The sequence below is a fragment of the Buteo buteo genome, chromosome 11 (genome assembly GCF_964188355.1).
Source record: "Buteo buteo chromosome 11, bButBut1.hap1.1, whole genome shotgun sequence".
Lineage (NCBI taxonomy): Eukaryota > Metazoa > Chordata > Aves > Accipitriformes > Accipitridae > Buteo > Buteo buteo.
The window spans coordinates 20,235,366-20,247,868 of NC_134181.1; the positions used below are offsets into that span (position 1 = coordinate 20,235,366).

General features: G+C 41.9%; 1 protein-coding gene across 4 annotated transcripts in view; it reads left to right on the forward strand.

Annotated features, from left to right (window-relative positions):
* The first annotated feature begins 280 nt into the window (after positions 1-280).
* Positions 281-12,503, forward strand: part of NFATC3 (nuclear factor of activated T cells 3) — a 77,729-nt gene continuing 65,506 nt past the window's right edge. For all 4 annotated transcript variants that reach the window (XM_075040281.1, XM_075040282.1, XM_075040283.1 and 1 more), the window contains exon 1: positions 281-592. In XM_075040281.1, the coding sequence (XP_074896382.1) occupies positions 493-592 (100 nt within the window). In that variant the 5' untranslated portion in view covers positions 281-492. The remainder of the gene's footprint in view (positions 593-12,503) is intronic.

Consider the following 12,503-nt stretch of genomic DNA (forward strand, 5'->3'; position numbering starts at 1 on the left):
CCTCCTCCCTCAGCGGCATCGGTGCGGGTCACGAGGCGCCGCCGGTGTTGCCGACGTCACCGCGAGAAAGAGAGACCAACTGTGGGAAACGTCGGCGAGGGGCGGGGCAGCCCGGCGGGGCGGGGGGGGTGGGTGGTTGGGGGCGCTGCCCCGGGGGCACGGCGCGGGGGCGGGGCCGGCGGGCGCGCGGGGCCGGGGCGGTGCGGCGCGGGGGCGGGGCCAGCCGCGGCCCGTAGTAGGCGCCCTCCCCCTGCCGCGACTGACAGAAGGCGCCCGGGCACGGGAGCTCGCGCTGGGGCTGGGGCCGCCGCTCGCGCCGCCGCCTCCCCGCGCGCTCCCCTCCCTCCCCCGCCCCCTCCCTCCCTCCAGCCGCGGCGCCATCCGGTGTTATGAGGCGGCCCTGAGGGGCGGCGGCGGGGAGCGCAGCCCGGCAGGAGCCCGGCGCGGCCCGGCAGGGCGACGGGGTCTCGCTTCGCCTCACCGGCCAAACCCATGACTACGGCAAACTGCGGCGCCACCGACGAGTTCGACTTCAGGCTGATCTTCGGGGAGGACGGGCAGCCCGGCCCCGGGCCGCCGCTGGGGCCTGCAGGTGCGCTCCTCCGCAGCCGGGTCGCGGCCGCTCCCCTCCCGCCGGGCCCGGGCCGGGCCGGCCTGGGGGAGGTCGGCTTCCTGTTTTCCTGCGAGTAAGGCGAGGGCGGGGAGGGGGGGGCTGCCGCCTGCCCCGCCGCCGCCGGAGGCGGGAGAGCGGGGGGTGAGGTTGGGGGGGGGGGGGGGGAGGGAGCGGCGCCGTGCCTCTTCCCTCAGGCTGCGGCCGCTTCACGGCGCCGCTCCCCTCCCCTCCCCGCGGGAAGTGGGGGGCTGAGGGGGGCGATGCCGCCCGCGGGACCAGGCCGCGGCTCTCCGGGCCTCTCGCCGCCGTTACAACTTTCTTTGGGAAAAGAAACCCAAGAGCCCGCGCCGTGCGGGAGGAGCCTCCCCCGGGGCGCGGTGGCTTCGGCGGGGGGAAGGCCCCGGCTCTCGCGGAGGCGGGGGGACGGTTTGGATCTGGTGGGCCTGCCCCCGCGCCCCCCCCCCCCCGCGTCCCGCCGCCGCCTCTGGCGCAGGTAGCGGCGGGGGGAACCGGCCGGCCATCGCCTGGGCTGCCGCCGCCGACCTTGGGTCGCCTCGTAGGGCTTGGGGGAGGGCGATCGGCGGGGCCTCCCGGTGAGGTACAGCGCGCCGTTAAGTTCGGCATACGGCAACGAGCAACAAAACGTCGATGGGGCTGGACTAGAGACTTGGGTGGGACTCTCGCGGTGAAAAGTTTCAACCGAACTGTTGCTCGTATATAAAGCATCGTCGTTACTCCGGCGTGTTCTTAGAAACTTTGTGTACATGCATGTATGTACGTGTGGATGGGCAAAACACTGCGAGTTGAGCTGTGATGGCTGTTTGGGTCCGTATGTACGGGTATGTACACACGTTTCAGAGTGCTTCCATTTTATTCGGTTTTGTAGTATCGGAGCCTGAAAATCCCTTTTAAAAAGACTCGTGTTTCTTTAAACCGCAGAAAATGAAGTATTCCCTGTAAATTATGGTGTGGGGAATCAATAAGAGCCAGCTGTGCAGTGTGTAGCTGCACCAGAGTTCAATGGCCGCATGCTTTTTTCCTGACCTACTTGAAATAAGTATTAATGGGTGATGCACTGTCTTAAGTCTAACTGGTTAGATGATAAGATAGATCTGAAACATGACTGTACCCAAGCTAAATGATGCAGCCATGTTGTTTTGTTCTCTGACTTGGTTGTCTGCATAAGTTGATTAGAAAAAAAATTGTCTGATACAGTCTGTGTATAACCCAGTGTGGACACTCGGGGTTAATTTCTTACAAAATCTCTAACTTTCTTGATGATAAGATTTAGTTTACAGATCTCTTCAGATGAGGGGAGATTCTCTTTGCCTATTTTGCAACTTAAGTGGAATAGCAGATGGTGCTTTTGGGAAGGGGGCCTGACTTCTGCTAGCCAAAGAAATGCATTACAGTACCGTAAGAAAACAATGGGGAATGTTAACAAATTACAACAAAAATAATTGACACCCCTATTTCTATTCTTTTCACATAAAACTAGTAGTCTAAACTGTGCTTCTCCATCAGTGATAGGTGAGAATGAGAAAACAAGTTGCTCAGAAAACTGGAAATACTACTGGCACTCCATTCGCTTTTGTAATATTTGTATTTTGGTAGCATTCCCTAACAAGCAGTTCAGCTATTACTCTGAATATAGAGAACTTTCCATGCTTGATAAATCAAAACTATTTTTAAGGCAAATTTGAAAATGTGGTATTCAGACCATGACCTGATTTGTTTGCCGTAGCTTTCAGTAAGGAATCCTACATCTGCATCTGTAACTCGGCAATTTCACTGTTTTGTGGAATACTGGAGATGATCTCTCCTGCTGTGCACAGATGTGGCCTTCAGAGGAAAGGGTTAGAATAGGTCTCTGCCTTCAAGTATTCTATTAAAAGGATTGCCAGAGTTTAGCTGTTAGAGAGCACCCATATTGGAAATTTATATTTTTCACTTCCCCTTCTTCCGAGTATATTAGTTAGATGAATAAAAGTTCTTGGATCTCCCTAAAGCATGTATTTCATAATCCCATATCACTTGCTTCAATGATACTGTCTGTTGCACAGCAAAGTCAGCGTAAGGGTATTTTTTTTCTAATGTATGCTAGTAATAAAATGTGTACATCGCAGGGAAAGTTGCTTAATTTGAAATAAATAATATTAAAATTACTAAGTCTTCCATGAACATGGATAACACTTAAAAACACGTTCTCATGCTTCATGCTGTATGTCCAGAAGTTTGGGATTGGCATCCTTGTGAAAGAGGCATCTAGTGCTAAGTTCTTGTGTAAATAACATGGAAATGTACGTTAATGCTTTTTTCTTTTATGCTGACACTACTGTAGTGTTGCGAGGATGTTATTCTTTTATATATGTACATATATAGGTATATATATTTATATATTTTATCTTTAACTGTATTTTCAATCAAAAGCAAGAGAAAGTAAGCTATTCTTTCATTACCTTTAATATACTTTTGATTTCTGAACTATTAAGAAAATCCTAGTCCCAGGCAGTAGATTACCCTTTTTATGACATCAAAAGGACAATAAGAAATTAAATCAACTGGGATTCTGAGTTATTATACAGAACAATTTTAGTGGGTTGCAGGATAGGAGAACTAATGTACTTAGTTTTGTGATAAGTGGCAGGAATTGAGACTAATGTTCTGCAGTAGTGCTTGTGCGCTTGATCTGAAAGTTGTAGTTCCTGCTGCAGAGGGGAATGCATGAAAGATGGTTTGAAGATGCTTGAAAGTCTGTAGTCTAATACTGCAATCTTTGCAGCGCACTTTACTTGAAATCAAAGGGATAGCCCATTTCATATAGCTTGTGAACTGAAGTACAGATATGCTCAGGTGGTTGCTAAATAAGAGATTGTCAAAAGCTCTTCAGCTGCTTTTAAGTGGAAGTTGGGTACTAAGCACCTTCTGCAAAATCTTGCTCTCTTCTCTGACAGTTTGTGTCCTTGTCCCAAAGAAGAAAGAAATTATCACTTTGATTTTTGTAGTGTTTGGCACTCAAAACAGGTGGTACAGTTCGAGGCACTAATGAGCTTCATCTTTTTCTGACAAAATAATTCAGGCCTCCAGTGCCCAAAGGTAATGCTACAGTGCACTTTGAAGTGAACTAAATCTCTTTGGTATACTCTTTCTTGCAAAACTGTTTGGTTGGTTGGAGTAGCATCTGATTGCATCTTGCCACCTTGTATCAGTTGCGTTTGAAATGCCTAAGTAGGCATTTGAATTACAGTATCATTCAGGTTCTGTACAGTCTACTACAATAGATTGTCATGTAACTAACTTTGTTAATTTATTTGAGGTGCCACCATGTTTGGTGTCTTTGATGAAGAGATTTTTGACATTTAATGTGTGACACTTGAGTAATTGAATTTAACTTAAATATTTTTCTAATGATGCCCCCATCCCCTTCACCCCCAATCCCTGGTTTTGCAATACTATTCAATATAATTCTGGGAAGTTTACCTAGAATTTATTAAGCATTAAGCAAATAAACTGCATTAAGCTCTTCACACTACTGTTAAAAACTCTGCTGAGGATGCAGTATACTGTTTAAATGCCAAACAGTGCAAAAAGGGAGCAAATACAAGTTGCTCTGATTATTTCTTTAGCTGAATTTTTATTTTAAGGGTTCATCTTCTATTTTAAAGAATGAGTTTTTACAAGGTAAGGGCCTTTAAAGAGCTTGGGGTACGTAGTACTAAGCTGCAAATTCAGGACCTTGTACAGTTCTGTAACATCCACAGTTATATCTTGTTGGCATGTGAAATAGGGACTGACTTAAAATTAGAGACTGCAAACTGTTCAACATCCAGAAAATGAATTATTTAATTATTTGGGAAATTCTGACAGATAAGTTACTGACACTGCTATTTAGAATCCTGTCTAAAATGTTCCTGCTATTTCTGATTAAGTCCTCTAAGAGCAAAAGACGGGCTGAGGTTTTGTTACCCAGTAAAACAGAGTAATATGTGGAATTTCACCCTCACCCACCTTTTGTTCTTGGGTTATGAAGTAAAGGAGGAGAAATTCATATTATCTTTCAATATAAGTAATCATCCTTGGTTGATTTTGTTTATTTGTTTTCCTAAAATATGAGTGCTTTAAAAGTACTGATAAAAGTACCCTCCTTGAACTTAGGGTTCATAGTATCTGTTTTATTTTCTTGGAAACTATGAAACAAGCTGAAAAGAGGTTCTCCATATTTCCTGTGACTTAATATTTGGTTAAGTAATACTATTTAGTAATCTCGTTACAGATGCATCTCACAATCTCTCTTACGAAAAATATCGCAGTTCTGTGATGAATTTAGTGACAATTCAAAGCACCTTTGTGAGCTGGAGCCTTGCTCTGGATAAGGACAGCATATCTGGATTTGGATCCTTAGTTTATTTGAAAACTTCCATACTCTTTGTTCTCGGGGGGGGGGGGGGGGGGGGCGGGGGGTGTGTGGTTCCTGTAGCTTTGAGCTATTAGCTTATTGGTTTGAGGCCGTTGCTGAATATCAAGATTGAAATACACATTTTGCCATTGTGACTGTCAAAGTAAACCTGATCTTTTCTTCTGAAGGTGTCTGTGTCTGACCTGCTTTCTCTATGAGCACCTGTGAGCTGCTTGGGCTGCACAGCAGTTACCTCCTGCCCATGTGTTAAGTGCTCTGAAGTGATGATGGGTGCTGAATTTATCCTCAGTAGCTAGGCAGAGTTCTCTGTAGCAGAACCAGGCACTATATATGTCATTTAATTTAGATATGTAGTAAAAGTCTTAAAACCAATGATTTGTACTGATACACCACCACAATACTAATCTTTATAGCCTTGCCTTGATCATTAATACGTAAAGTGTTCTTCTTCACTTCTTAAATGTGTGTATTCATGACAGGAATTTCTGACAGGGAATAGAGTAGAAAACAGCCTAAGCTGTTTACAGAAGTTTGCAGTGTGCTTGAACTTTTCATTCTTTTCCCTAAGATGGCGATTAAGGTAAGCAATACTAAGTCAAGTTGTGATAGGAAAGAGAGTAGTCTTATAATTTGACTGAATGGAAAATTAAGGGCTGGATGGTGGCAATAATTGTGAACTTGAGGTGTGAGCTGACTGAGGGTTGCTCTTGGTGAAATTCATTTTTGTCATCACATGCTTCTGATCCAGAACTGCTACAAAGTTTGTTTTCCTTAGCTGAGTAAGAGAAACTTGTGAGACATGGTCTTCTGAAGTCTTTTTAACAAACCATCTTGCACACCTGCATGGTTCACATTTTTTTATTCCTTCTAAAAGTCTTTTTTTATTCTGTTTAGCTTTGGTTGCCTATATAAATGGGTAGGAGAGAAAGTCTTTGCACAAGATAGTGACTCTGTGGTTAATATGTATAATTTGAGCCATCCATATACATACAGCTGTCTGTGCTGGCCTGTAAGCATTTGCTGTACAAAAGAGTGCTCATGTGGATTAAGACTAGGATCAACTGGTGCAACTTTAAGAAGGAATGAATGGACAAGTTGCTTGAGTCTGTTTATTTTTTTCTCCCTGAGACATAAATGATACTTTTAAACAGAAATGTTTATTTATTAGATATTAGGCATTAAATGTATTGTGATAGGAACCACCACTTGAGGGAAATTTATTTACTATCATTTTATTTTACAAGCTAGTGGATGCTGGTATCTGTGCATGTAAAAGGATGACATGCAGGGACGCAATGCAAATCAGTCATAGGCTGTGGTTATATAATCTGCTGATGGAGGGGAGGAGGGAAAACAAAACAGCTGCATCTGACCAAAAGTAGAGGGTCTTTGACAAGAACGTTGTGACTTCAAGATAACTTAGAGAGATGCTGAGGAAGAACTAAAGGAAAATGTGTATTAAAGTCAAATCTGGTGTCAATGGAGTCAGAATTGCCTGGCCATTAAGAGTAACGGATTAAGATGGTAATCCTGGGAAGCTGACATGTTTGGATATGTTGTGTTTTTTTCACAGTATGCTGGCTATTTGAAGTCTTGCCTGTTTGGATAAAGCTTGACCAGGATGAGACCATTTGGAAAAATACCAAACTCTCTTGTGTGCTGTTGCAAAGCAGTTGTAGTTGCACCTGATCTAACTTCGTAACTTTTATGGTTTGGCATATGGTTCTTGGATCACTGTATAGTGCATTGAGAATCACAATGTAGTGAGTCACTATGTAGTGCAGGGATTTGAAACAGATCCTTGTTTCAGATTTGTTTTCAAGTTTGACAAAATATCACTTACTTTGTGTGTGAATTCGTAGTCGCACCTCATACTCTGTCCCGTTCCCTTCCATCTGAATTATGGGCACAGTGCAAATGAAAACAAATCCTGAGAGTTGGGATGTGGGAGATGGGCAGGGTACAAAAGCATTTATGCTAATGCTCTTATCTTACATATTTCTGAAAATTAGGAATAAACTCTTTCTTTCTTCAAAGTAAAAAGTAGTCCTCTGCTTAAAACATGACAGTCTTTTTCCTTTTGTTTGTGTTGTACTACTGCAAGCAGTTTATCATATCCCACTTGAAGAGTAGCCAAATAAGTAATGTTGCTGTGAATGAGTGAGAAATGAGAGTAGATTGAGCCTGGATCAATAGTAAGCAGCAGTTTGGCTGTTCACAGCAGTAACGTAAATTCGGGAGTTGTTGCCTGAAGCTGCCCTAGTGAGCCAGGGAAGTACGTGGAGCAGATTTGGCAGTAAGCCCAGCCTGTAAAACAACATCCAAGTCCTTGCATTTGTCCAGGCATGCCATGTGGGGTTCGAATGACAGTGGAATTTAAGATGAGTGAAATGATCAGTAAGGCTAAGTAAAATTGCAAGGCAGGAGCAAGCTTATTAACAAGCCATCATTCTCTTCTACCTTTAGTGCACCTATGTCTGAATATTCTGGTGAAATAGAACATTAAAAAAAATTGTGGGACTGTTCAAAGTCATTCGGGGAAGGTCAGTTTAAATCTGAAGAACTGCAGAACTGGTTGATAAGCAGTCTTTTGGGTTGTGTTGTGGCCTGCACATCTCATGAGTTAACTGAACAGCTGCACTTAATCATTTACGTGGCTCTTCTGATTAAATGTCTCAGTGGCACTGAATACTTATGGTTATGTTTCAGACAAAGGAGGATAGGTGTGATAGAAGAGAAGATACTTTTGTCAGTTTTCTTTGGGAGGCCCAGTCCTCATTTTTATGTACCTGGGTGAAGGAGAGAAGAATCAACTTTCTGGGGATCTGACTACAAACCCATGATCTTTCAGCAATAAATTAATGAAAATAGAACGCTGGTTTGGGTTTGTGTTGCATTTTTGTTGTTTTCTAAAGGAGAAACAAAAACTTCATCTGAGGCTGCATAAAAGACATTTGTAGGTAGAAACATGAGCAGGTACTTAGAGCTAATATATTACTCCCAGAAATGTAGAATCATATTATTCATATTAATATTTAGATTAACAGCAATTGCTAGTTTAAAAAATGGCTTGTCAGACTGCATTTGGAAGATTAGTCACCACTTCTAAAAATGAGAAATATTTTTAATATAGTAAAATTGCTGGATGGAGTTGGATTTTTTTCTGTTTGTTTTTTTTAACAGGTTGGTGGAGAGGGTTATTTTCAAAGTCTTGTAGATATTCCTCTTTGGACTTTCTCTTGGGTCCTTTCAAACTGAGATCTTTCCATTTTTTTTATGTATGAGGTTATTCAAGATTGCAGGAGGTAAATAACTTTGAATTCATTGCTTAATGAAAAACTTCATGTTTTAGCGGCTGCTAACTTCGCTTTTTAGGAACAAATTCTGGGAGAAATTTTTTTTCATCTGAGATTTATTTAATTTTTTTATGGTTTTGTAAATAAAAAAAATGGGAAGACTGCTTAAACATAAATTCAGGGATAAACAGTGTACTATGCTGGAGGGGAATGGAATTGTGACTTGATTGTAGCTGTGACAGGGCACAAAGTGTTACCTTCTAACCAGAGTTGTTTTACAGAGTAACCCTTTGCATCTTCATGCCCAAAATGAAAGCATACTCTAAAAACAGAATGGCGGGCTGATAACACAGTCATGGTGCATTTATTAACCATTAGTGACAATGATTCACTGCTTTTGATGGCTGCATAATGGGCTGTAATAATGTCTATAATGATTTATAGCTACTTGTGTATCTTAGATGCTTTCTAGTAGTTGTTCTCTAAATCAAGAACACAAGAGAGATGAGGAGATGGAGTAACTGTGTGATTACAAAAGGCTTTAACAGTGTCATGTGGGATAACTGTACTCAAGTGACAAGGCCACAAGAGAATGTGTGGTTTAATCCAAAGAACCACTAAGAAAATCTATCAACATTTTGTATTTTGCATAGCTTCTTTAAATTAGGTCAGAGTCTCTGTATTTCATCAATGTAATTTGTCAATTTTAGGCTTCTGAGAGCAAATGCTACTGTCTTTCAAATTGCCTAGCTTTTTTGGCTGGGGGCAGGAGGTTAGGCTGATTAGGTACAGTATGTGGTGAAACCTCCACTCCTGCTGGAATAAATGCAAGCCATTTAGAACTCTGTGAAGAGATGCAAAGTTTCAAGGGCTTGGATGTGGTACAGTTGTGAGGCATGCTAATATGGTCTCCCTTGTATTTTGGGTGATCATTCTGAAAGTTGCTGAAAAAATGGCGTTTGTGCTCAGCTTCAGCGTCCCCTTTCTCATTTGGCTGTGATTCCTGTTTCTGCCTGTTATGCTTACTGTGTCAATCTTAGCCAAGTGAATTCAAGGTGTTTCTGATCCTACATTCATGTGTGCAGCTGGGAAAACAGGAAAGTTTCAGATTATCATTTTGGCTCATTTCAGTCCTCTGATGTACAGAGCGTTTGAATTTTGTGCACCTGAAGTCTACGTTAAAGCTGTATTGCAAAATATATTGGTGAAAAGCTGTAATGTTAATGATTTGAAATACTGAGTTAACTATATGGTAGGATTGCCTGCTGTGGAATGGTTTGCACTCTGTCATGTTGTAGGACAGCTGCAGAAGTACAGTGTAGTTTTGCTGAGCTGCGAGGAGTTTCCAAACTAGTTTGTTTAGATACTATCAATACCAGTTCTCTGCCTCTGTGTGTCATGCTCTGTTTGATAAACAGAAAGAGGCATGCCCCCATTTCGGTCTCCCTCTTACTGTGTAACCTCCCCCCACTGAAACTTCGTGCCTTGGCTTATTGCATTCCTTTTCTACCAGTTTTCACAAAGACCCTACCCTATGTCACCATGTTCTCCTGTAAACCAAAATATCCATTTTCTTGCACACTCCTGTCTTGTTTGCTGTGGCCCTACTTACACATTCTGATCTTGGAAACTTGGGTTCTGCTCAGTGCTTGGTTCAGGATTGGAGCAGACTGTAAACCTGGAGGTGTGTCTGTGTAGAGCAGCAGGTTGCTATCAGCAAGCTCATTAGTGTTAGAAGTTGATCAGTGGTAAAGGCATCCATGTAGGTAGTTAGGTGAGGATTTCAGTTTATGGGTACAGCATAAACCAGAACTTTGAATAACTGGGGAGCCTTTTGTATAGTCCGTTAGTTTTGCCCCCATAAAGGAAGAGTTAGGTTGTGGATGATAAATTGGCCTGCAATACCAAGAATCTAGACAAACCTTTGGCTGGCAACTACAGCACGTAATTCCCCTATTCTCTTCAATCAGTATTTGCCTAATGTCCTCACTTATCTTTACTATCAGTCTTCTTCCTGTGGGTCAGGCACAACACACCAGTTTTGGAGTGCTCCATCTTCTCTCAGTTCCCATGTCTACACATACCAGATGCCCTGGGATTGCAGGGCTGCAGTCCTTTCACAAATTCTAACAACCGATCATATAGAATAATATACTTCAACTTCAGAATAGCAGTGACAAATAGTCTGTTAATACTATATGTTAGTAACTCCTGCACAGATGTATTGTGTCATTTTAAGAATCTCCCCAAAGGCCATAGTGTATTTCTTAATATCTTCTGAACTACCAGGTCATGTTAAGATGACTTGCTATCTAACGCTTAATGACAAATGAGGCTCCGTCAAACTGGAGGGCAACAGCTTCCATTTTGTCTACAAGGGTATTATGCAGTAAAATACTGTGCCCTCTTGAATGATGTACCCACAGAGAAAAAAAGTAAGCAGAGAGGAGCCTGTAGAATTTACAGATTTTTAAGGCAAAAAGTAAATATTTTCTTTTTTAACCTGTTATGAGTATTAATGAATAATCCTTAAATACCAAACCACAAGCTCTATAAAGTTTTCATTTGAAGACATGCTTCATAATCAACCAGAAGTACCAGGAGAGCTGGAGAAGGCACACGTATAAACACTGCCTAGCACTTCCGGTTGCTATTTTCTGTTCTTGTAACTGAACTTAGAATGACTAATTCTTGTTGAACCTTACAGTTACAAGCTGGATTCTTTACCTGCTTTGTACATCACTTTTTATCAATGTATCTCAAAGCACTCTGCTATGAAAGATCATGAGAACTTACATCTTTTAAAAGAAGGAAAAACCCCTCAACTGAGATTAACTCCATTTGCTGCAACAGAAGCACATAATTTTCTGAAACATGCTTATGACTTAGCCAGATGCATTTGATTTTTGTGTTTATTTAGTCTGTTTTTCTTATACACCAAATAAAATTTCATGACTGTTCTTTCCCTATTTGGAACTTAATTCTGTTACTTCAGAGTAAAGCTGGATGTACTCGAAGACAGCCGTTCTAGTTTAAATGCATACCAGGCTATGGCCTAAGGATTTAGTTGCATGTTACATTTTTATTTGATAGTGAAAACACCTGCAGTTCCTGTCCTGGTTGCCTGTTTCTCCCCATGTCCTAAAGCTTGCTTTCCTGTCAGTTGTGTATATATGTACAGCTGTTTACGTTAGTGCCCTGCAAATCTGATTGCCAAAATCATCTGGGTTAAAAATACCTTTCTTCTCATTTCCCCTCCCCCTTTGTGCATGCATGTGTGTGGGAGGGTAGTTGCTGCTGAAAAAAACATAACATGTAGTTACACCCTGAGAGCCAGTATGTTCTTATTTTATTCAATGTCAGTTGTAAACATTTGACATGCTGTATTATTCTCTTGCTTAAACTAGTGCAGCTTCATTATTATTCTGCATTTCTACTGAGGATAATGAATTCTTATCCAGACTAGAATTTGGAAGAGACTGATAAGACCCCTCTGTTGAGAAGATTGTTTTTCTTGTACGTTTCCGGTATTCTTGCTTAACAAAAGAAAAGGAGTGAAATTCTGGTGCCAGAACACCAACAGAGCTGCCTCTAGAGTACATGATTGACAGAAGTAAAATTTATTTTTATCCTTTTTGCGTTATCTGATATGGCCATGAAACAGAGCACAAAATCATGGAAGAGGGAGAACTGCTTCATAAAATGACAGTTGTTGTAAGTCATCCTTTTCTGAAAGCTTAAACTTGCACTAGTGTTTTGTGTGTTGCTAAACTTGGTCTATAAGGATGTGTCTTACCCCTGCTCCACCTTGCTACCTTAATTGTTTTCACAATTTATGCTTTTTTAATACTATTTTTGGTGGCTTACTGGCCAGTTATATGCCTTATAAACTAATGCATTGCTGTGGTTTTTTAGGGGGCTTTGGGTTTGTGTTTTTTAAGTTGATGTTTAAACTTGTAGGAAGTGTCTCTGGAGAACTTACAGCTTGCAATGGAAAACTGGAGTTAAATACCCAACAAGAACTCTCATCCATTGTCTTTTTAAGTGCACAAAGGAAAACTATGACTATTGGGTCTTTATGAACTGCTGCAAATCAGTAGGATAATGAAATGAAAAAATGGAGCTGCATATGGTTTTTGTTCCTGTTTACAGATATTTCTGTGGCATTCTTTATAAT